At 50.6% G+C, this 24,742-nt stretch overlaps 2 protein-coding genes across 7 annotated transcripts in view; both read right to left on the reverse strand.

Annotated features, from left to right (window-relative positions):
* QRICH1 (glutamine rich 1) overlaps positions 1 to 10,928 on the reverse strand; it is a 68,825-nt gene extending 57,897 nt beyond the window's left edge. The window contains exons 1-3 of one of the 5 annotated variants that reach the window (XM_033206816.1): positions 10,477 to 10,878; positions 8,944 to 9,003; positions 8,746 to 8,837 (exon numbers count right to left, since the gene is read on the reverse strand). The gene's annotated coding sequence lies outside the window, so the exon portion shown is untranslated. Of the gene's footprint in view, positions 1 to 8,745; positions 8,838 to 8,943; positions 9,004 to 9,789; positions 10,185 to 10,476 lie in introns of those variants that run through there. The other 4 variants (XM_033206809.1, XM_033206835.1, XM_033206825.1 and 1 more) reach the window with 4 other exon arrangements.
* A 1,873-nt stretch (positions 10,929 to 12,801) lies between these two features.
* QARS1 (glutaminyl-tRNA synthetase 1) lies at positions 12,802 to 22,212 on the reverse strand. Of its 2 annotated transcripts, none has more exons than XM_033206857.1 (24): positions 21,710 to 22,212; positions 21,417 to 21,564; positions 20,959 to 21,068; positions 20,727 to 20,802; positions 20,444 to 20,508; positions 19,524 to 19,577; positions 19,310 to 19,370; positions 18,939 to 19,010; positions 18,731 to 18,816; positions 18,466 to 18,552; positions 17,626 to 17,725; positions 17,435 to 17,513; positions 17,245 to 17,353; positions 17,049 to 17,146; positions 16,817 to 16,909; positions 16,566 to 16,703; positions 16,399 to 16,486; positions 16,168 to 16,311; positions 15,940 to 16,044; positions 15,658 to 15,750; positions 15,411 to 15,538; positions 15,250 to 15,316; positions 15,050 to 15,175; positions 12,802 to 12,949 (listed from the first exon to the last, which is right to left on the reverse strand). In XM_033206857.1, exons 1-24 carry the CDS (start codon positions 21,824 to 21,826, stop codon positions 12,899 to 12,901), a joined length of 2,295 nt encoding a protein of 764 aa, XP_033062748.1. In that variant the 5' UTR covers positions 21,827 to 22,212; the 3' UTR covers positions 12,802 to 12,898. The 2 variants fall into 2 exon arrangements, with proteins under 2 accessions (XP_033062748.1, XP_033062739.1); XM_033206848.1 differs by having other exon boundaries at positions 17,016 to 17,146.
* Positions 22,213 to 24,742: the final 2,530 nt, after the last annotated feature.

The following is a 24,742-nucleotide window of genomic DNA, read 5'->3' on the forward strand; positions in this document are numbered from 1 at the left end:
CCAGACTAATTTTTGTATTTTTAGTAGAGACGAGGTTTTGCCATGTTGGTTAGGCTGGTCTCGAACTCTTCACATCAGGTAATCCACTTGCTTCCACCTTCCAAAGTGCTGGGATTACAGGCGTGAGCCATTAAGCCTAATTTTTTTTTTTTTTTTTTTTTGAGACAGTGTCTTGGTCTGTCGCACAGGCTGGAGTGTAGTTGCATGATCCTGGTTCACTGAAACCTCCGCCTCCTGGGTTCAAGCGATACTCCTGCCTCAGCCTCCAAAGTAGCTGGGATTACAGGCACCCGCCACCACACCCAGCTAATTTTTGTATTTTAGTAGAGACAGGATTTCGCCACGTTGGTCAGGATGTTCTCAAACTCCTTACCTCAAGTGATCCACAGCATCAGTCTCCCAAAGTGCTAGGATTACAGGCATGAGCCATAGCATCCAGCCAAGATTGTGAGACCAGCCTGGCCACCATGGTGAAACCCCATCTCCACTAAAAATACAAAAACTAATTGGACATAGTGGCAGCCACCCATAATCCCAGCTACTCTAGAGGCTGAGGCAGGAGAATCGCTTGAATCCAGGAGGCAGAGGTTGCAGGGAGCTGAGATTGCGCCACTGCACTTCAGCCTTGGGAAAGAGTGAGACTCCGCCTCAAAAAACAAAAAAAAAGGAATGCTAACAGTAGTTATGCCTGGATGATGGAACCAGAGTATTTAAGTTTCTTCCTGTTTAATACTCCTCTGAATTTTCCGCAAATTGTATTAATCTAAGGCTCACGCCTGTAATCCCAGCACTTTAGGAGGCCGAGGCGGGGGGAATCACCAGGTCAGGAGATCGAGATCATCCTGGCTAACACAGTGAAACCCCGTCTCTACTAAAAATACAAAAAAATTAGCCGGGCGTGGTGGTGGGCGCCTGTAGTCTCAGCTACTCGGGAGGCTGAGGTAGGAGAATGGCATGAACCCGGGAGGTGAGATTGTGCCACTGCACTTCAGCCTGGGTGACAGAGCCAGACTCTGTCTCAAAAAATGAATAGATAAATAAATAACTCATCTTTTTCTACACAGTGGCTATAGTGCAGGAATGGTAACAGACACATAAACAATTCTGGTTGATCATGGTATGATTTTCTTTCAAAATCTGACAGAAACTAAACCGGCTGAATGACGTGGCTCATGCCTGTAATCCCAGCACTTTGGCCAAGGTGGGTGGATCACCCAAGGTCAGTAGTTTGAAACCAGCCTAACCAACATGGTGAAACCCCATCTCTACTAAAAATACAAAAAAAAAAAATGAGCTGGGCGTGGTGGCAGGCACCTGCAATCCCAGCTACTCGGAAGGCTGAGACAGGAGAATTGCTTGAACCCGGGAGGCGGAGGTTGCAGTCAGCCAAGATCATGCCACTGCACTCCTGCCTGAGCAACAAGGGCGAAACTCTTATCTCAAAAAAAAAAAAAGAAAGAAAGAAAAACTAAACGATAAAATACCAAAAACTTGTACAAAATAACGAAGACTTAACTTCAAGATGCCACTCATAAGACACAAAAGTTGAGCCTTTGTAATAAACAGAAATAGAGAAACTTCTAAAAGAGACAAAAGATTCTTAGCTCCAAGTAAAAGACTTAGTGAGAAGCAGTCAAGAAATTAAATAAAGTATTTCTGAAAAACATGCAGCCATGAGGATATTTGAGTGTTCCCAATTTCTGGGACTCTGATGAGACTAATAATAAAAACAGAAAATACTCTAATGCTCTTGGGGTGTATGAGGTCTGTAAACAAGCATTTACTTCTAAATGCTTTTAAATATAGCTGCTTTGTAAAAAAACAAATAAATAAAGGAAAACCAGCACTCCCTTAAACAGACCCTGGACATTTTTGCTGGTATAAATTCAAATTCATCACTGATATCTCCCCTGTATTTCCTTCTTTCTCTTTTTTGAGACAGAGTCTTGCTGTCAGCCAGGCTGGAGTGCAGTGGTGCAATCTGGGCTCACTGCAACCTCCGCCTCCCAGGTTCACATCATTCTCCTGCCTCAGCCTCCCAAGTAGCAGGGACTACAGGCGCCCACCACCACGCCTGGCTAATTTTTTTGTATTTTTAGTAGACACGGGTTTTCACCGTGTTAGCCAGGATGGTCACCATCTCCTGACCTCGTGATCCTTGGCCTCCCAAAGTGCTGGGATTACAGGAGTGAGCCACTGCGCCTGGCTCCTCTGTATTTCCTTCTACTGGAGCTTAACATAGTGCCTGATGCATGGCAATTCTTCACTACATGAGTTATTATTTTTATTATTTTATTACTAGAACATAAGATGGCACCATGGACAAAGGTTACTCCAAAACAACAGTCTATTACATTTCTATAGGTCTGTTTGCAAATTTTGTTTCTTTTTTCCGTTTAGGTACCAAGGGAAGATCTTCACACTTTCTTGGGTTTCTTATCCCTGATGCCTCTTTTGGGCCCCCTGTATGGCTCTGCAGAGTGAGTCAACAATCCGTGATGGACTAAAAGAAGAAAGTCTGAGCTGCCTCAGAACCTTACCTCTTCCTTGGGCTTTGAGGCCCCTCAAGGTTCACATCTACTCCAACAATGGCTCTTCATAGCTTAGTCCAGTTTGAACACATTCACATGGGGCTCGGTGCAGTGGCTAATGCCTGTAATCCCCAGCACTCTGGGAGGCTGAGGTGGGCAGATCACCTGAGGTTGGGAGTTCGAGACCAGTCTGGCCAACATGGTGAAATCCTATCTCCACCAAAAACACAAAAATTAGCCAGGCATGGTGGCAGGCACCTGTAACCTCAGCTACTTGGGAAGCTGAGGCAGGAGAATTGCTTGCACCCAGCGGCGGAGATTGCAGTGAGCCGAGATTGCGCAACTGCACTCCAGCCCAGGCAACAAGAGCAAAACTCTGTCTCAAAAAAAATAAAACAAAATAGGCCGGGCGCAGTGGCTCACGCCTGTAATCCCAGCAGTTTGGGAGGCCAAGGCAGGTAGATCACAAGGTCAGGAACTTGAGACCAGCCTGGCTAATATGGTGAAACCCCATCTCTACTAAAAATATGAAAATTAGCCAGGTATGGTGCCTGTAGTCCTAGCTACTAGGGAGGCTGAGGCAGGAGAATCACTTGAACCTGGGAGACAGAAGTTGCAGTAAACCAAAATCGCACCACTGCACTCCAGCCTGGGCAACAGAGCAAGACTCTGTCTCAAAAAATAATAAAAATAAATAGATAAATAAATAAAAATAAAATAGGCGAGGTGCAGTGGCTCATGCCTGTAAATCCCAGCACTTTGGAAGGTCAAGGTGGGCAGATCACGAGGTCAGGAGCTCAAGACCAGCCTGGCCAATAGGGGTGAAACCCCATCTCTAATAAAAATACGAAAATTAGCCAGGCAGGGTACCATATGCCTGTAGTCCCAGCTAGTTGGGAGGCTGAGGCAGAAGAATTGCTTGAACGCAGGAGGTGGAGGCTCATCTCAAAAAAAAAAGAAGTATGTCTTCCATGCTTCTTTGAAATAACTCCATATGTTTATATGATAAATATGACTCCTTACAATGGAAACTGATTTTTTTTTCCATGTGAATGTATTCATTTCATTTTTTTTTTGGAGACAGAGTCTCACACTGTCACCCAGGCTGGAATGCAGTGGCATGATCTCAGCTGCACTGGAGTGCAATGGCACAATCTCGGCTCACTGCAAGCTCCGCCTCCCGGGTTCATGCCAGTCTCCTGCCTCAGCCTCCCGAGTAGCTAGGACCACAGGCGACCGCCACCACGCCCAGCTACTTTTTTTTTTTTTTTGTATTTTTTAGTAGAGACAGAGTTTCACCATGTTAGCCAGAATGGTCTCAATCTCCTGACCTCGTGATCCGCCCACCTCGGCCTCCCAAAGTGCTGGGATTACAGGCGTGAGCTACAGCACCCATCCAGGACTGACATATTTCTATTCTTTTGCCTGGGTTTTGTTTGTTTGTATTTTTATTTTTTTGAGATGGAGTCTCACTTTGTCGCCCAGGCTGGAGTGCAATGGCACCATCTCGGTTCACTGCAACCTCCGCTTCCTGGGTTCAAGCAGTTCTCCTGCCTCAGCCTCCTGAGGAGCAGGAACTACAGGCGCACACCACCAAGCCCAGCTAATTTTTTTTTGTATTTTTAGTAGAATCAGGGTTTCACCATATTGGCCAGGCTGTTCTTGAGCTCCTGAACTCAGGTGATCCGGCCGCCCTAGTCCTCCCAAAGCGCTGGGATTATATGCCCTGAGCCACTGCACCCGGCCTTTTGTCTTTTTTTTTTTTTAATAAGACAGGGTCTTGCTCCATTACCCAGGATAAAATGCAGTGGTGCGTTCACAGGTCGCTGCAGCCTCACACTCCTGGCTCAAACAATCCTCCTGTCTCAGCCTCCCGAGTAGCTGGGACTACAGGCCCATGCTACCACATCTAGCTATTTTTATTTTTTTGCAGAAACAGGGTCTTGCTATCTTGCCCAGGCTGGTCTCCAACTCCTAGGCTCAAGTAATCCTCCCACCTTGGCCTCCCAAACTGCTGGGATTGCAATCACGAGTTATTGTGTTCCGCTCCTATTTCTTTTTCTTTTTTTTTTTTTTTTTTGAGACGGAGTCTTGCTCTGTCGCCCAGGCTGGAGTGCAGTGGCCAGATCTCAGCTCACTGCAAGCTCCACCTCCCGGGTTTATGCCATTCTCCTACCTCAGCCTCCTGAGTAGCTGGGACTACAGGCACCTGCCACCACGCCCGGCTAGTTTTTTGTATTTTTTTAGTAGAGACGGGGTTTCACCATGTTAGCCAGGATGGTCTCGATCTCCTGACCTCGTGATCCGCCCGTCTCAGCCTCCCAAAGTGCTGGGATTACAGGTTTGAGCCACCACGCCCAGCCCCCTATTTCTATTTTTAAGGATACTAGACAACTGCAGGGTTTGTGATAGAAGTTATTCCATTAGGCCATTTATCTGCCCCATGCCAGAGGAGTCCCTGGTTTAGGGGCATTTTCATCACGGTTCTATTTTCTTTTTTTTTTTTGAAACACATTCTCACTCTGTCCCCTAGCCTGGAGTGCAATGGCCCAGTCTCAGTTCACTGCAACCTCTGCCTCCCAGGTTCAAATGATTCTCCTGCCTCATCCTCCCGAGTAGTTGGGATTACAGGCGCCCATCACCACGTCCTGCTAAATTTTGCATTTTTAGTAGAGAGGGGGTTTCACCATGTTGGCCAGGCTGGTCTGGAACTCCTGACCTCAGGTGATCTGCCCGCATTGGCCTGCTAAAGTGCTGGGATTACAGGCGTGAGCCACTGCGCCCGGCCATGGTTCTATTTTCTTTTTTTTTTTTTTTGAGGCGGAGTCTCGCTTTGTCGCCGGGACTGGAATGCAGTGGCCGGATCTCAGCTCACTGCAAGCTTTGCCTCCCGGGTTTACGCCATTCTCCTGCCTCAGCCTCCCGAGTAGCTGGGACTACAGGCACCCGCCACCTCGCCGGGCTAGTTTTTTTGTATTTTTAGTAGAGACGGGGTTTCACCATGTTAGCCAGGATGGTCTCGATCTCCTGACCTCGTGATCCGCCCGTCTCGGCCTCCCAAAGTGCTGGGATTACAGGCTTGAGTCACCGCGCCCGGCCATGGTTCTATTTTCAATCGAAAAATTAACATTTGTATTTTTCCCAAATACTGACGGACTGTAAACTGGCACAACCACTTGCATTATCTAGTGAAGCTGAAAATATCCATTCTATGAACCTGAGCAATTTTACCCATCAGTGTATATGAAGGAACTTTTTTTTTTTTTTTTTTTTGAGACGGAGTCTGGCTGTCGCCCAGGCTGGAGTGCAGTGGCGCGATCTCGGCTCACTGAAAGCTCCGCCTCCCGGGTTCATGCCATTCTCCCGCCTCAGCCTCCGAGTAGCTGGGACTACAGGCGCCCGCCACCACGCCCAGCTAATTTTTTGTATTTTTAGTAGAGACGGGGTTTCACCGTGTTAGCCAAGATGGTCTCGATCGCCTGACCTCGTGATCCGCCCGCCTTGGCCTCCCAAAGTGCTGGGATTACAGGCTTGAGCCACCACGCCCGGCCAGGAACTGTTTTTTAACAAGGGTACTTAATAGAAGAATGTTCACAGCAGCATTGTTAATAGCTAAAACCTGGAAGCAACCCAGATATCTATTAATAGTGGAATGGATAAATACATTATGGTATATTCATACAACAGAATACTACATGAAAAAATGGGAATGCACAGCTGCACACAATGTGAACAAATTTCAGAAACATTGTATTAAGACAACATAATACAGTATGACTCCATTTATATAAAACTCAAAAAGAAACGGATCTAAACTATGTCAAGGATTACGGAGATGGTAAAGGTAAAAAGAAAAAGAATGTGATCGGCCGGGCGCGGTGGCTCAAGCCTGTAATCCCAGCACTTTGGGAGGCCGAGACGGGCGGATCACGAGGTCAGGAGATCGAGACCATCCTGGCTAACACGGTGAAACCCCGTCTCTACTAAAAATACAAAAACTAGCCGGGCGAGGTGGCGGGCGCCTGTAGTCCCAGCTACATGGGAGGCTGAGGCAGGAGAATGGCGGGAACCCGGGAGGCGGAGCTTGCAGTGAGCTGAGATCTGGCCACTGCACTCCAGTCCGGGCGACAGAGCGAGACTCCGTCTCAAAAAAAAAAAAAAAAGAATGTGATCACAGAATAACAGCTGTCTGTAAGGCCTGAGAAGCTGTGATCAGGAAGGGGCCCACAAAGGGTTCAGGGATACTGGCATTGTTCTATTTCTTGAAATTGCCAGCATTTACTTTATACTTTTTCATTAAATTGTACAGAGATCGCCTAAATTTACATGCATGGGTAAATATTTCACAAATTTTAAGAAAGAGAAAAACATGGGCGGGTGCAGTGGCTCAGGCCTATAATCTCAGCACTTTGGGAGGCCAAGGTGGGCAGATCACAAGGTCAAGAGTTCGAGACCAGCCTGGCCAAAATAGTGAAATACCGTCTCTACTATAAATACAAAAAAAATAGCCGAGCATGGTGTTGGGCATGTGCAGCCCCAGCTACTCAGGAGGCTGAGGCAGGAGAATGGCATGAACCCAGGAGGTGGAGGTTGCAGCGAGCCGAAATCGCGCCATTGCACTCCAGCCTGGGCAACAAGAGTTAAATTCCATCTCAAAAAAAAAAAAAAAAGAGAGAGAAAAACAGCCTTCTGACACAGCCACCATTTCTACCTACAGTTTTGCCCTTGCCTGAAGAGTGAGACAAAAGGAGCACACCTTCCCTCTTTCAGCAAAGGAAGAAATTAATATATCATGTCTTCACACAGCCACATCAATTTAATAACAGAAATCACAATCTAATGTAATAACTAGGAAAAAATAAAAAGGAAGCATTTAAGTAAAGTCTGGAGAGGACTTAAAACATCTGGAACAAAATGCAGGGCAACAGAGTAACAGAAAAGAACAGGTATTAGGCTGGGCGCAGTGGCTCACGCCTGTAATCCCCATACTTTAGGAGGCCGAGGTGGGCGGATCACGAGGTCTGGAGTTCAAGACCATCCTGGCTAACACAGTGAAACCTTTTCTCTACTAAAAAATACAAAAAATAAGGAGGGCATGGTGGCAGACACCTGTAGTCCCAGCTCCTTGGGAGGCTGAAGCAGGAGAATGGCGTGAACACAGTGGGCGGAGCTTGCAGTAAACCAAGATCTCACCACAGCACTCCAGCCCAGGCAACAGAGCAAGACTCCGTCTCAAAATAATAATAATAATAATAATAAAAGAACAGGTATTCATGTAACACCTAATTCTAAAGCTAATTCAGAAATCAGAGACCCTTACAGATCAAGAGTGGCCATTTAAAAAGCAGACAAGAAAGAAGCACGGCACATCAAATATAAACCACAACTAATTAAACTAAAAGAAAGCATATTTAAAAAAAAAAAAGCGTATCCAAAGTAAGGAAAGACATCCCTGATTCTGAAGCTGCCTTAAAGAAAGACAGTCACGTCCACAGCCCCTGACTTTGGTTACGTTCCTAGAGCAATTCAAATTTAAAAGGAAAGCCACTATTTGATCTTTAGTTTGAAATGACAACATAAGCTGGAGAGAGGATGTGGAACTGCAGAGGTTCTCAAAGAGGTATACGAATACTTCATCAGAGAGGACCCGAAGGAAGACATCTAATAAGTAAATCTTAGTTGACAAACTTGGAGAAACATTATTTATAAACACCAATTTAAAAGGAAGATCTCAAACTTAATAGTTAAAAACAAAGATAACCCAGAAGAGGCAAGCCTAAAAAAATAATCAAAATTTGGCCGGGTGCAGTGGCTCACACCTGTAATCCCAACACTTTGGGAGGCCAAGGGCGGGTGGATCACAAGGTCAGGAATTCGAGGCCAGCCTGATCAACATGGTGAAACCCCATCTCTACCAAAAATACAAACACTAGCCGGGCATGGTTGCACAAGCCTGTAGTCCCAGCTACTCGGGAGGCTGACGCAGGAGAATCGCTTCAACCTGGGAGGCGGAGGAGGTTGTAGTGAGCCGAGATCACACCGCTGCACTCCAGCCTGGGTGACAGAGCGAGACTCCGTCTCAAAAAAAAAAAAAAAAAAAATCAAAATTTTAAGTGTATTCTAGAAAAACTCTACAGCTTTTCTTTGAACCATCTAGGTCCTTTTAAAAGCTGATGCCTTGCCACGCTTAAATATGCGGGTTCTACTGACTTACATCCTAACAGGAGAAAACTGCGCAAGTAGCAAACTGACTGAATTCAAAGATGCTGTTCTCCCACATCTTCAGTTTACAGCACCTAACAGTTTCTGGAAGACAGCACGCAGAATAATTGACAGGATTTGTAATGCTTCAGTATTACCAGAAAAAAAACGGTGCACACATACTTCCAGCATATGAACAATTTTAACTCACCAGTCACCATGTTGCATGTATTTCTGCTGCTTGTCCTGAGTTCTTAAGACTTCTAATATTCTGAAGAAGATAGAACAAAAAAGTTCCTTCTATCCTCAGCCTCTTTTTATTAATAATTTTAACTTTGTTCTTAAAAAAAATACAGTACATTAGAAAGAACTACCCCACCATTATCAAATCTGCTGGCTAATTTTACTTCCTCTTAGTTTCCTTTTCCTTAAGCTTAATGGAGCAAGACTATAAATCATAAACTAGCAGATATTTTGTATTAGAAAATAGAGGTGCATATTTCTCTAGGACAAACCTAGAACTTCCTTGACACCAAAACACAGTGGCAGGGTCAAAAAAAGAACTGAAAAGGACTGAAATCCTACATCAAAAGTGACTTTTACAGTGATACACTGTCAGATTTTAGTAATTTCTGCTGGAGATTTCTGCAATTTCAAAAAAGGTAAAGCACTGATTCTCAGGTTGTTCAATTTTGTTTAAGGTCAACTTTTTGGCTGAGGCAAAGGTGGGCCCTTAGTATAACAGACTAAAGTAAGCCCCTCCCACCTACGCAAAAGAAAAGCCTGCGTTTAAGAATTTAAACTGGCATTTTAGAGCTCGGAGTTCACATGGTCCACATAAGCGAATTCCCTTCCGGAGCGCACAGTGGTGACGTGTATGAATTGCGCTTATGGACGTATTAATTTCTAATGAAAGATAAGCAGGTACCACTCAAGGGCCTTCCAATATTAACCCTCCCTACCCGGCACAAAGCCCAGTACAAGGTGAGGAAATCCGAAGGGGCTCACTGCCCTCTCAAGCCAACAGGGCTTGGTTTCCGAAGCAGAAGCACCCTACCCAAGCACTCACACCGTACTTGGGCCTCAAGTAACGGCATTCTTTGAGGAGAACGGGCAATCTCGCCCCCCTCACAGAGGAGTGGAGCCGCAAGCCAGACAGCTCAAAGCTGGTTGGTTTCTTTCCAGGCCGAGGCCACGGATGCCCGGGAACGTCACCAGACCAGAAAGGACCCAATCCTCAACCTTCCCCGCGCAACGAGCCTCGGCCGGCCCTCTGCTCAGCAGAAGCCTCCTGCGCGCTCTCGAGGCGGCACCGCCACCCAACATCAGAGCACGCGCCCCAAAACTGGGGGGTTGTGAAGGGCGCGCGCCACGGAAAGCCGCTCTTGCCCACGGGCCACAGCTCCTAGAGAAGAGATATCCGGGCCGGGAGCGCGCACGTCGGCGGCCACGCGCACCCAGAGCCGCACAGCGCGCGCGCGCCCGCGAGTAAAAACAGGCTCAGCCGCGCGCCCGCACTAGCGCGCGATCTCGCGCCGCGCCCACCCAAATCTCCGGCCCACCCCTCCCCCACCCACAGGGCGGGGTGCGCGAGCCCAGGAACGTTTTCGGCTCCGGAGCCGCCCCGAGCTCTCCAGGGCCCAGCGGTAGCGGCCCGCCCGCCCCCGCCCGCCGTTGTGTGGGGTAGGCTCCCCGACTCAGGCCCACAGCCTCACCGCATCCCCGCCCGCACTGGAGCCCTCACCCGGCGACGTCACCGCCGCCGCCGCCTCCGCTCTACCCGCCGGCCCCGCCGCACCGCCAGGGACCCTGGTTTTGCCGTCGTCGCTCCAAGACCGACAGGGTTTTCTCCTCACAGCTCCCTGGGCGCCATCTTACATTCAACCCTCACAGCCAATAGGAGTCGATTGCTCCTCTCGCGAGAATCGGGGCGTCGGATCCCGCGAGATCTGGGACTGCCTCCCGGCCAGACTTAAAGTGAACGCTTCAGCAGGGGGGAGACTGGCCGCGCTTCTGGCTGCTAGAGCGGATGGTGGATCATAGGGTATGGACGGCTCGCTCCGCCCATGGACGTCCCTCCATGTGGGGTGGAGCTAGGGCCGTGACTTGGCCTAGTAGTGGAGCCTCGGAAGGCTAGGGCTCCAGCTCCTTGGACCCACCTTCCGTCGCCCGCCAGAGCCTCCTTTGGTCGAGCACCCCCACGCGGGGCGGGGCCTGGCCGCGCTCGGCCTCTCGCTTAAGGTGGACTCCACAAGCTTCTGTCCTGGGCCTGGCGTCCCCAGGCGTGCCCTGCCTGGAAAGCCTCTAGGTTGCTCACCCCCTGGAGGACTCAGCATCTGGAACTCCCGCCATCTGCTGCCATATGAGTTCAGCCTTCAGCAGTTGGGTCCACCTTAAAGCGGGCCCCCGGGTAGCCTAGTGTTTGTATACAGGGAAAATGTGGAAGGCGTTAAAGCTGCAGGCACACTCAGGCCTCAGCAGCAGCCCACACTGCCCCCAGAGGGCTTCCAGGCAGACTCTTATTGCCTCCGAGGTTTTGCCCTTGTTCCTCTTATTCTGGCAAACTCCCCGTAGTCTTTCGTGATTCCCTTCAGAAGTCACTTCGTTAGAGTAATCTTTTCTGAGGCCCAGGCTGGGTCAGGAACCTCTTCCAGTCCTGCACAGGCCCCAGGGTGACCTGGGGTGACCTCTCCCATACAGTGCATGGTCACCCATTTCCCCTCCCGTGAACTTGGAAGGCCACCACAGCACGTATGCCTCATCTCACGGTGCCTGGCACGTAGTAGGCACTCAAAAATTATATGCCGAATGGGCCGGGCGCGGTGGCTGACGCCTGTAATCCCAACACTTTGGGAGGCCGAGGCGGTGGATCACCTAAGGTCAGGAGTTCGAGACCAGCCTGGCCAACATGGCGAAACCCGTCTCTACTAAAAATACAGAATTAGCTGAGTGTGGTGATGCATGCCTGTGATCCCCACCACTTAAGAGGCTGAGGCAGGAGAACTGCTTGAACCTGGGAGGCGGAGGTTGCAGTGAGCTGAGATCACGCCATTGCACTCCAGCCTGGGCAACAGAGTGAGACTCCGTCTCAAAAGTAAAAAAGAATTACATGTTGATTGGGCGCAGGGGCTCACGCCTGCAATCCCACACTTTGGAGGCCGAGGCGGTGGATCACCTAAGGTCAGGAGTTCGAGACCAGCCTGGCCAACATGGCGAAACCCGTCTCTACTAAAAATACAGAATTAGCTGAGTGTGGTGATGCATGCCTGTGATCCCCACCACTTAAGAGGCTGAGGCAGGAGAACTGCTTGAACCTGGGAGGCGGAGGTTGCAGTGAGCTGAGATCACGCCATTGCACTCCAGCCTGGGCAACAGAGTGAGACTCCGTCTCAAAAGTAAAAAAGAATTACATGTTGATTGGGCGCAGGGGCTCACGCCTGCAATCCCAGCACTTTGGGAGGCCGAACTGGGTGGAAAACTTGAGGTCAGAAATTCCAGACCAGTCCGGCCAACTTGGTGAAACCCCTTCTCTACTAAAATTACAAAAATTACTCGTGAGTGGTGGCGCCCACCTGTAATCCCAGCTACTTGGGAGGCTGAGGCATGAGAATCGCTTGAACCCAGGAGGCAGAGGTTGCAGTGAGCCGAGATCAAGCCACTGCACTCCAGCCTGGGCTACAGAGTGGAACTCCACATCAAAAAAAAAAGAAAAAAAGAATTACATGCTGAATGATCAGACTGGGAGCTAGGACTCTCTTCTTCAACCAACAGAAACAAACTTTTTAGATCCCTCTAAAAGGGGTCCTAACCATGGACAAACACCCCAGAGCCCTCCATTCCCTCAGATCAGGTGCGGAGGGTATGAATCCCACCCAGGCCCCCGCTGCCTTTAAGCACCAAAAAGTGCACCAGTGCTTTCAAAGCTGTCAGTACCACTCTGTTCTAGGAAAGCCCCATTCTCAGACAAAATGTGCAAAAGGAACAACTCCGTCCCCCAACCATACCACCACCACCACCAGCATGTCTCCAGGGCCCTCAGAAGCTAGAAGTGCAGAGGTAACACACAGACTCTAGAAGAATTTAGCTGTTCTTTATTGACATGGAATTTGGGGTGGCGAAGGTAGCCCCAACCTCCAGGAGGATGAGGTAGGTTCAGTGCTTCCAGCTCACACCTTTCCTGGGTCTTCCTTCAGTGTGACAGTTCGGTTAAAAACAAGCTGGAGGGCAGAGGGAAAGGATGACCATCAACCCAGAACAAGACCAGGGAGGCCTGGGCAGGTTTCACCCCAGACACCTCCCCCTAACTTCCTTCTTAAGCCAAAGAAGCCAAGGGACTAAGGGTCAGGAGACCCAGGTCCTCAATAACTTTGTGACTTTAGGTAAGGGACTGGATGGGGCTCTAGGCTGTAGTATTATATGGACTATAACAACCACCGTGGGGATCTAGGGTGTAGTTTTATATGGATTATAACCACCATGTTTGCCCCCTACTTTAAGGAGTAAGAAAGACAGGGTGGGCTGGTGCAGTGGCTCACACCTGTAATCTCAGCACTTTGGAAGGCTGAGACAGGCATATCATCTGAGGTCAGCAGTTCGAGACCAGCCTGGCCAACATGGCAAAACTCCATCTCTACTAAAAATACAAAAATTAGGCCGGGCGCAGTGGTTCACGCCTGTAATTCCAGCACTTTGGGAGGCCGAGGTGGGCGGATCACGAGGTTAGGAGACCAGCCTGGCTAACACGGTGAAACCCCGTCTCTGCTAAAAAACAAAAAATTAGCTGGACATGGTGGCGGGCGCCTGTAGTCCTACCTACTCTGCAGGCTGAGGCAGGAGAATGGCATGAACCCAGGAGGCAGAGCTTCCAGTAAGCCGAGATTGTGCCATTACACTCCAGCCCGGGCGACAGAGTAAGACTCCGTCTCAAAAAAAATAAAATAAAATAAAAATTAGCGGGGCACAGTAGCATGTGTCTGTAATCCCAGCTACTAGGAAGGCTGAGGCAAGAGAATGGCTTGAGCCAGGGAGGCGGAGGTTGCAGTGGGCGGAGATTGTGCCACTACACTCCAGCCTGGGCGAAAGAGTTAGATTCCATCTCAACAAAAAAAAAAAGAAAAAAAAAATTAGTCGGGCATGGTGACATGTGCCTGTAATCCCAGCTACTTGGAAGGCTGAGGCAGGAGAATGGCTTGAGCCTGGGAGGTGGAGGTTGCAGTGGGCCGAGATGGTGCCACTGTACTCCAGCCTGGGAAACAGGGCAAGACTTCATTAAAAAGGAAAAAAAAAAAGGATGGCAGTATGGCTGGGCACGGTGGCTCATGCCTGTAATCCCAGCACTCTGGGAGGCTGACGCAGGAGGACTGCTTGAAGCTAGTAGTTCAAGACCAGCCTGGGCAACATAGTGAGAACTCGCCTCTACAAAAAGTTTTAAAATTAGCCAGGCATGGTAGTGTGCACATGTAGTCTCAAGCTACTCAGGAGACTGAGGCAGGAGGATAGCTTGAGCCCAGTAGTTCGACGCCACAGTGATATGATTGCAGAACTTCACACCACCCTAGGCAAGAGTAAGACCCTGTGTCTAAAGTAAATAAAAAGAAAGGTTATTAGCTCCCTTAATGAAAGATATCAAAAATAATAATTATATATATATATATATATATATTTTTTTTTTTGTAGGCATGGGTGTTTCACCATGTTGGCCAGGGTGGTCTCGAATTCCTGACCTCTGGTGATCAGCCCGCCTTGGCCTCCCAAAGTGCTGGGATTATAGGTGTGAGCCACCATGCCAGGCCCCAAAAAATAATAATTAAAAAAAAATAAAATAAAAAAGGTCTGGCGCAGTGGCTCATGCCTGTGATCCCAGCACTTTGGGAGGCCGAGGCGGACAGATCATGAGGTCAGGAATTCCAGACCATCCTGGCCAACATGGTGAAACCCCATCTCTACTAAAAATATAAAACATTAGCCGGGCATGGTAGCAGGTGCCTGTAATCCCAGCTACTCAGGAGGCTGAGGCAGGAGAATCACTTGAACCTGGGAGGCAGAGGTTGCAGTGAGCCGAGATGGCACCATTGCACTCCAGCTCCGGGCAACACTGCAAGACTCCGTCTCAAAAAAAAAAAAAAAAAGCAGTCTTCATACAAAATTTTGTGCATAGACTTAATATCCTCAGTGCCAGTTTCCCATTAGTAGAATATGAATACCACCTCCCTCAGGTGGTGTGGATTAACTAAGGGAATATATGCAGAGCACTTGGCACAGTGAATGGCAGCCACTGTCACTTCTGTAGATGAGGGCAAGTGGGTAAAGTCAAGCACCTTTCCCTGATGACTGTCTGGATCCACGGAGAAGTATCCAAGACGCTCAAACTGGAACTTGTCGAAGGGTTTTGCCAGGGCCACAGAGCAGTCCACTAATGCTGCCTCCACCACGTGTAGTGATGCCTGCAGGCAGGGAACTCAGGCAACCATCCAACCAGGAAGGCCTACCTCCCCAACCCCAAACCTCATGAACCTACCAGGTTCAGGTCACTTAAGAATCCACCAGGCACCTCAGTAGGATCTTCAGGGTTCTTGTGCTGGAATCTGCAGCCAGAGTGAAGGTCATACCCCCAGCTGGACAGTCACAGCAGGCAATGTGCATCTTGTACCTGCCCCCACCCCATCTCTGTTCACTCACAGTCGCTCATAGAGGCGAACCTCACACATCAAAGGCTGTGACACCCAGTGAATAAAGGCCTTTGGCTTCTCTCCAGCATCTGCCCGTCTGCAGGTCACCTCCAGACTCTCTACAGAACCACTGGGGCTCTGGAAGTAGTGGGAGGGGAGCAGCAATTAGATCCGGGAACCACAACCAGGATTGCAGGCTACACTCACATCCTGGCCCCAGCAGGCACTGCAGTAGGAAGGCTGCAGCTGGCTCTCACCTTGACAACATGCTGCAGCTCAATGACGTAGCCTGTATGCCTCAGGCCCACAGGCTGGCCCCAAGCCAGGCGCTTAAATCCTGGCTCTGGCTCCTAGACATAGGAAGTGGGGTAAACACAAGAGGCTGCAAGGGTCAAACAAGTGGTGAAGCTTCCCCACCCCCATGTCTGGTAAGGACTGGTTCATCTGAAGCAGGAAGTAGATGGACTGACAGAGATAAGGAGATGAAAGGTTCCCAGGACCAGACTCAGCAGCAAACGGGACCCTCCACCCCCATTTACCTCCTTGAAGTCAGTCCTCTCAATGAAGACAATGGGTGCAAAGGGAACCTGATGGAAGCCTTTGGTCTCATCAGCTGGGAAGTTGGGCACCTGGATGTCCAAGGACTATAGCAGGAGACAGGTATGAGTCATACTCAGCATGAGGACCTCCATGCCCAGAGCCAAGTGTATCCCCAGCTACACACACACATACACACACGTGCAACACACATGTTGAGGCAGGCCCACCTTGGCAGCAGGAAAGTTGGTGATGATGACCCGTAGTGACTCCAGCACAGCCATGGCTCGTGGGGCTGTGTCATTGAGCACATCACGCACACAGGCTTCTAGAAGATGTGGCTCCATTGTGGTCTGTGCCACAGTCACTCCCACCTGGCAGGAAAGTTCATCAGTCACAGCTACAATCACAAACTGCCACACTCAACCCTCAATCTGTCCACCCAACCTGCTGGGCTATACCCGGGCACAGAAGCTGTTGATGGCCTCAGGCGGGAAGCCCCGCCGTCGCAGGGCCGTGAGTGTAAAGAGCCGTGGGTCGTCCCAATCCCTGTGGATAAGAAGGTTAGTGAGAAGGCCTTTGGGAGTGCATGCCATTAACCTTTCATAAGCCAAACAGCCACACCTACCGCACAGCACCAGTTGCTACAAGCTGGAGGATCTTCCTCTTAGAGACAACAGCATAGTGCAGGTTGAGACGGCCATACTCCCACTGCACGGGGCAATAGATGTCCAGTGCATTGCAAAGCCAGAAATAGGAAGAGCGTCTGGGGTGAGAGAGTAGGGTTAGGACTGGCCAGCTCTGGAACCAGGCAGAGACCACAGGAAGGGCTGCTGGAATTCCATTGGCCCTACCACCCCATGGACCCAGCTCCCTCACCGGGCCTGGAATTCCTTGGTGCAGAGTGAGTGAGTGATGTGCTCGATGGAGTCACAGAGGCAGTGTGTGTAGTCGTAGGTGGGATAGATGCACCTGTGGGGCATAGGCAGTGGGCCCTACCATCCAGCCCTACTCTGCCCTATCCCATGGCCTATCGTCCTGCTCCGCAGCCCCCCACCCCACTCCATTCTACACCCACCATTTGTCCCCTGTGCGGTGGTGTGGTATATACTTGACTCGGTAGGCTACAGGGTCCATCTTGCCATCCTCCATCACCAGCTTCATCCGTAGTGTGGCCTCGCCCTCTGAAAACTTGCCCTTGCGCATTGCCTGAGGAGAACAAGGACTCAGGCTGTCTCTAAGCACAGGGGCATTTCATTCTGAGCACCTTGGCCCACCCAAACCCAGATGTTCCTCTAGGACCCCACCTCAAAGAGCAGCAGTGACTCCTCCGTGGGACGGTCTCTCCAGGGTGAGGGCAGAGTATTATGTCCTTTGAGCTCCTCTACTCGCTGGTGGCACACATAAGCCAGACCCCTGTGGGGAAGGGGTGTGAGTGCCCAGCATGGCTGTGACCTAGTCAGCCTGCCTGGCTCTACGTCATGGCCCTGGCCTTACCTGCGGATAAGCTCCACAGCCCACGCATATAGCTGGTCAAAATAGTCAGAGGCATATGTCACTTTGTAAGGTGTGTAGCCTGGAGCAAAATGAGACAAAGTATGAGCAGCCAGCCAGAAACCAGTGGTAGGCCATGGTCCAAGGAGAGGCCCACTAACCACCAGCCCTTCTAGGCTTTGTCCAGTCCATACCCAGCCAGGCCACCATATCACAGATGGCACTGAAGAACTTTGCTTCCTCCTTCTCAGGGTTGGTGTCGTCAAAACGCAGAAAACAGATGCCATTGTTAGCCTAGGAAAGTTACACCACCTGTGAACTCCCACATCATCCATTAGCCCCACAATGCCGTTCATCAAACTAGGATATTCACAGAGCACTCTCATGTCAGATCTTTTTTTTTTTTTTCTGAGATGAAGTCTCGCTCTGTCGCCCAGGCTGGAGTGCAGTGGCACGATCTTGGCTTACTGCAGCCTCCACCTCCCGGGTTTCTCCTCCAGCCTCCCAGTAGCTGAGACTACAAGCATGTGCCACCATGGCCAGCTAATTTTTGTATTTTTAGTAGAGGTAGGGTTTCACCATGTTGGCCAGGTTGGTCTCAAACTCCTGACCTCAAGTGATCCACCCACTTTAGCCTCCCTAAGTGCTGGGATTACAGGCGTGAGCCACCCCACCTAGCCTCATGTCAGAATCAAAAATGCTTTCAAGAGCTTCTCACCTTCCTGCATCTAAATGTCTAGATAAGGCATCTCGTACACCAACTTGGGACAGACAGCATAGCATCTTTCTAGGCCTAGGGACTGCACTGGCAACTCCCCCAAATTTGAACTCACTGACTCCTCAGAGGGAGGGAGCTATTTATTCCAATAAGCTCAATAGATTCCTAGGTATCTGTCACACATGTGGTTCCTTTCCGTGGTGTCTGTCCACCTGGCTACATTATTGGGAGCAGACAGCAAAGCAGGGACATGGTATCCACTCATGGGAACTTCTAGTGGTCATCTTGCTTGCCAGGTGCCTAGACACATGCTTACCTTGGCATAACCAAAGTTGAAATTGATGGCTTTGGCATGTCCAATATGCAGGATTCCATTGGGTTCTGGCGGGAACCGGGTACGTACCTAAAATAAGGGGGATGGGAAAAGAGAAATAAAGTCAGAGCTCAGATGACCCTAAAGAAACAGAAGTTCCCTCCCAGGAAGGCCATGGTAATGGGTGAGATGGGGCAGTATGGAGGCAGCCCAGGCACTCAGGCAGGTGTTTGATGGCACAAGCTCACATGACCACATTCCCACATACCTGCCCACCAGTAATCTCCAGGTGCTGCTTTAGTAGATTCATGGTATGTGGAGTGACCACATAGCCTGGGGTCTTGTAGTTCTCACCTGCCAGGACCAGAATAAGCCTAAGGACCAGGCTGCAGCCAAAGCCTCTGACCCTAGGGGCCTGACTATAGGAGCTACTGCCAAGATCCAGCCCTCCCCAGGGTTTTGACATGCCCACTAACCAGGCTTGTGGAACTTAAGGGCCTCCCCCCGGAGCTGCTCCATCAGAGACAGGGTCTGGTCAGCAGTCTCACCTGTGGGGAACAAAACAAGGAAAACTTGTCCTCTGGATACATTTACCATATCCTACAGCCAGAACAGAACTGAGTAGACCCCTCTTCCCTCAATTCCAGAGAGATCTAGAGCCAGACATCTGAGGCCTCTCATGCCAGTCTCTGGGCAAAGGGAACCAGGGAAACACCAGGAATCCCAGTCTTGAGACAGAAGTCAGGGTACTGAGTAAGCCAAGTGCCTGAGGAGCCTGTAAGGACTCTTCTGAGGAGGCTCAGAGTCAGGGAGCTGAATGCTGTGACAGGAGCCTCAAGCTTCTCACCATTCTCCATCACATCTTTTGCTGTCCTCCGGTCTGTTTCTTCCAGCCGAGCTTTTGCCACCTGAAAGAAGCCCCAGGTGCTTCAGAAAATGGCATCAAATTTTCTCTTGGACAGGGTCTTGGGATTACTGTGGTCAGACACTTCCTTCCCCAACCTGAAGTCTCACCATACCTCACCTCACCCTCAGGGACTCAGGGCCATGCCCAGCCCTACCTTGGGCTTCTTCTCCAAATCAGCCTCCAGCTTGGGGCCCAGAAGGTGGAGGACCTGAGCAGAGACCAGAGTCAGGCAGGGACAGGAGTATCCTCTTTCAAAGAGCCCCTGACTGATCCTACCCACCCACCCAAGGCTTCCTGGCCTATCTACCAGTACTGACCGAAAGATCCTACCTAGCCCATCCCACCACTTCTCATGTGGGTCTGCTAGCTTAAAATGCTATCGCTCTTGTTGCCCAGACTGGAGTATTGCTCTTGTTGCCCAGTGTGGAGGTGCAATGGCGCAGTCTCAGCTCACTGAAACCTCTGCCTCCTGGATTCAAGCAATTCTCCCACCTCAGCCCTCCTGAGTAGCAGGGACTACAAGTGCCCACCACCACGCCCAGCTAATTTTTGTACTTTTTGTACAGATGGGGTTTTACCATGTTGGCCAGGCTGGTCTCGAACTCCTGACCTCACGTGATCCGCCCACCTCAGCCTCCCAATAGTGTTGAGATTACAGGCGTGAGCCACCAGGCCCAGCCCCCTCCCACCTTTTTTATTGTTGTTGATTTTGAGACAGGGTCTCACTCTGTACCCCAGGAAGGAGTGCAGTGGTGCAATCAGAGCTTAATGCAGCCTTGACCTCTTAGGTTCAAGGAATTCTTCCACCTCAGCCCCACAAGTTGCTGGGACTACAGGTATACACCACCATGTCTGGCTAATTTTTAAATTTTCTGTAGAGATGGGTTCTGTGTTGCTCAGGTTAGTCTTGAACTCCTGGGCTCAAGTCATCCTCCTGCCTTGGCCTCCCAAAGTGCTGGGATCATAAGTGTGAGCCACCATGCCCAGCCCTCCTCCTGCCTTTTATCCCTTAGTGGATTCCAGGCCCTGTTCATACCAGCCTTTGCCAGCTTCAGCTTAATGAAGCATGCCCACCTGCATGTCCACTTCATTCTTGATCATTTTGCCATCTGCCCATTTGAGCACAGCCCGAGCCTCTCCTAGAAGCATAGGCACAAGGAGCTGCAGAAAAGCAAAGAGTACTCCCCCCACCTCCTTTCCAAGGAAAGGTCCTGGCTGACCACGAGAACCAGAGCCTGAGCCCAGCCAGACCACTTTAAGTGACTCCTGTTCCTTCCCCCACCTCCCTCTCACTTGTGCCCAGAAGAAAAGGCATGACCAGAGAGAACAATATAGCCCCGTTCCAGGCCCTGCTCACCCATCAGCAGCCCCATGTTGAAATGGTAACGTTCCACCAGGAGCTGACGCCGGTGCCTGTTAATGGCAGCCTCCACCTGCAGAAAGCCACACCATGTGGTTCAGGAAAGCCACCTTTAGAGATATTCTGAGAACCCACACCCTCACTCTGGGTCTTCCTGGGGAGGGAAACTGAGCCACTCCTTTCCATGGCCAGGACTGGGGAGGCAGACAATGCCTGGGGGAAGACTCACAGCCTCCTCAATCTGCTCTGGGGTCACAATGACACCCACGCCACATTCCTGCTCAAAGTCCACAGTGTCGATGGGGTCCAACGGGTGACTCCGCACATACTCAAGGGCAGCTGAGAAAAAAGAGCCCGTGAGTTTGTGGCATCTCTGCTCCAAGAAGTGGCCAGATAGGGTCCCAATCTCATGAAACTCGAAGGACAGTCTGGCCTCCTGAAAAGTTAAGCCCTGGCACCACCACCCTAGAGGACAGGGAAGAAAGAAGCACGTGTCGAGAGTGGATCCCCCTCAGACCCTGACAGTTCCCTTGTCAGTCTCACCATAGGCCACCCCCTCCATGCCTCAGTGCCTGTGCAGAACCAGGTGTCTAGGAAGAAACTGGAGGACTTGGCAAAAAGGGAAGACAGGGGTCTTGGCTGAAGGGAGGCATTGGTGCGAACTGGCAGGACAGGTAGGGGTCTTACCGCTTAGCTGGGGCTCAGTGTGGATCTTCTTACTGGCTATGTAGCTTACAAGGAAGGAGAGACGCCGAGTATCCCTGAGTCGGGAGGCCAAGCCATATAACAGGGTCCCAGTAGCCTTGTCAATGGTGGAACCCAGGGTCTGCTGAGCCTGGGGTCAGAGGGGTCAAGAGAGAAGCCCCGCGCTCAGTGAGAGGAAAGAGCGGGACAAGTAGGGCAGGTCGGGATCTGGACCCCGCCCCGCGCTGCGTTGCAGCCTGGTACGCAAACCAGGCCGGGGGCAGAGGGGCTCGCACCTGAGTAGCGGCCTCGCGCAGCTGCGCGCTCAGAGCCGTGTTCTTGAGCGTCTCGCGGGCCTTCTGCTCGCTCAGGCCGAGGCCAGTGAAGAGCGACAGGGAGTCCAGAGCCGCCATCGCAGAGACACCGGAAACCAAAAGAAACTTAGGACCGCGTCTGCAGGTCGGCGTTCACTCGCTGACCAATGAGAGCGAAGCCTCCGGGAAGAGCCAATGGTGTCCTTCCTTGGCGGTAGGGGGCGGTGCGCTCCAAGGTCGTCTACCCTATTTAAAGAACACAGGGCTGGACAAACCAGTTTTTCCGGGGGCCTTGCTTCCGCCTCCGTGGAACTGGGCACTTGAAGGGGTGTTGGCGGGCGGCAGGGCTTTTGGAGATATTTGCCACGTACCTGGAAGGAAGGTGTTCGGCCCCGAGGCAGGAGGAAGACACAGGCGTGGTTTTGCTGTGACTTTTCTACTTCAGCCCTGGGAACCCCATCTCAATATAGTAATTGTCCTCGGGGGCAAATGCGAGTCCCTGTCGCGCTTTTGATGCCACAACTTTGGGGTTGTCATGGAAACAGTTGAGCAAAATGAAGCCCGGGAAATCCCTGATCCACACTCCATCGCAGAGAATGTGTGGAATGACCGATTCAGGGACCCCATAAGTCCGCCGATTTTCATGTGCCCACTTGGACACAGCTGGCCAGGAAAGGGAAGGGATGGGTCTGGGCCAGGAGGGACCTCACATAAGTTCTATGATGATTTGGTTTAAAATCTTGGCCAGGCGCAGTGGCTCAGGCCTGTAATCCCAGCACTTTGGGAGGCCGAGGTGGACAGATCACTTGAGGCCAGGAGTTCGAGATCAGCCTGGCCAATATGGTGAAACCCCGTCTCTACTAAAAATACAAAATTAGCTGGACATAGTGGCGCACGCCTGTAATCCCAGCTACTCAGGAGGGAGAGGCTGAAGAATCGCTTGAACCTGGGAGGAGGAGGTTGCAGTGAGCTGAGATTGTATCACTGCACTCCAGCCTGGTGGACAGAGTAAGACTCTGTCTCAAAAAAAAAAAAAAAGGGCCGGGCGCGGTGGCTCAAGCCTGTAATCCCAGCACTTTGGGAGGCCGAGACGGGCGGATCATGAGGTCAGGAGATCGAGACCATCCTGGCGAACATGGTGAAACCCCGTCTCTACTAAAAAAATACAAAAAACTAGCCGGGCGAGGTGGCGGGCGCCTGTAATCCCAGCTACTCGGGAGGCTGAGGCAGGAGAATGGCGTAAACCCGGGAGGCGGAGCTTGCAGTGAGCTGAGATCCGGCCACTGCACTCCAGCCTGGGCGACAGAGCAAGACTCTGTCTCAAAAAAAAAAAAAAAAAGAAAAGAAAAAAAAAATCTCATCCCACACTTACCCTCTTGCCAAAGCATTATCAGGGAAACCACAAGCAAATTAGACCTTGAAATCCCTCTGCAAGCCTTTGAGAGAGGATATTTTATTGAAGTTGGGAGAGGGTGGGACAAATGAGATGGAATCTTCATGATTATAGCTGTTGTGCTTGGGAATCTCCCCACAGTCTCACTGGACTTCCAGGATCTGCTGGCTAAAACAGAACAGAGACTTTGTGTGTGTGAAAAGGGACTGAGGTAGGGGGTTGCAGAGAATGAGCAGCTGGTGGTGGGATGGTGGAAATCCCCAAATTTGAGATTAGAGCTCCTGCAGGAATTGGTGATGCTCATACTTATGGACCTTCAAGGAATAGGCAGGATCCTGACTAGTCTGTATCTATATTCTGTGTCTTTTGTGCCCACATCCCATTAATGACCAAGCTCCAAGTCTGGGCCTACATCTGGACACCACCTAATGATCACATAGCAGGTGCTGACCAGGGCCACATGCTGTATCACTATCCAGGTCCAATGCTGTCTTGGGGCTTCCCACATCTCCATGGCCTGGTGGCCCCAGACAGATGCCTAGCCCTGCAGTGCTCTGCATGAGAAAGGCCAGGTGCAGGAGTTAAGCAGGGATGCAGATCAGTGGTGCTAAGGACAGGTACCAAGAAGCAGAGCCATAGCCACACCAGCCTTTCACCAAATTTGAAGCTGCAAGTGCCCAGCCCACCATAAAGGTGCCCATGATGAGCAAACCCATGCAGAGTGCCTGCCACTGCCACTATTTCCTCAGTAGCTGATGCTGCCAAAAGATTAACTGTAGCACCATCACCAAGTCCTACAGGTCTGGTGATGGCTCCCTCAATGTGATCAAGATCTGCACTCCCTTCCGTGGTTACTTCATGATACACTGTGGACCACATGGCTACAAGTCATAGGATGAGGCAGTAGCCCCACCAGTGCCACCAAGAATGCCACAAGTGGTAGTACCAGTGGATGTCCAGCTAGTCCCCTAGATGTCTATGACTTGCACAGAGCAGAAATGTTAAATTGTGTGGGCCCAGTCTGGAGGTTAGCCTGCCTGCATGAGCCCCTGGCACTCCTTCCAGGAAAGTCAAGAGAAAGATGACCAAGTGGAAAAAAACAGGCAGCAGCCAGCAAGGCCCAGTTGTGGAATGGACAGAGGTAGGGTCCAGCAACCTCCTGGGCTCAAATGATCCTCCCATCTCAGCCTCTGAAATATTTGGGACTACAGGTGCATACCATAACAACCAGCTAATTTTTATATTTTTAGTAGACGGTTTCACCATATTGCCCAGGCTGGTCCTGAACTCCCAGGCTCAAGCTATCCTCCAACCTCGCCCTAAAGGGCTGGGATTACAGGCATAAGTCACCACACTTGGCCAGTTTCAGAAACTTTTTTTTTTTCTTTTGAGACGGAGTCTTGTTCTGTCGCCCAGGCTAGAGTGCAGTGGCGCAATCTCGGCTCACTGCAACCTCCGCCTCCCAGGTTCAAGTGATTCTCCTGCCTCAGCCTCCAGAGTAGCTGGAATTACAGGCACCTGCCACTGCACCAGACTAATATTTGTATATTTAGTAGAGACGGGGTTTCACCATCTTGGCCAGGCTGGTCTCGAACTCCTGACCTCATGACTCACCCGCCTCA

The sequence above is a fragment of the Trachypithecus francoisi genome, unplaced genomic scaffold, assembly GCF_009764315.1.
Source record: "Trachypithecus francoisi isolate TF-2019V2 unplaced genomic scaffold, Tfra_2.0 Lachesis_group0, whole genome shotgun sequence".
NCBI classification, from domain to species: Eukaryota; Metazoa; Chordata; class Mammalia; order Primates; family Cercopithecidae; genus Trachypithecus; species Trachypithecus francoisi.

Coding starts and splice junctions, on each gene's coding strand:
- QARS1 (XM_033206848.1), bottom strand. CDS start 21,826: ATGGCGGCTCTGGACTCCCTGTCGCTCTTCACTGGCCTCGGCCTGAGC. Junction 21,069..21,416: donor CACTGAGCCCCAGCTAAGCG/GTAAGACCCCTA, acceptor CTTTTTTCTCAG/CTGCCCTTGAGTATGTGCGG. Junction 15,751..15,939: donor AGAGGACTGACTTCAAGGAG/GTAAATGGGGGT, acceptor TCCTATGTCTAG/GAGCCAGAGCCAGGATTTAA.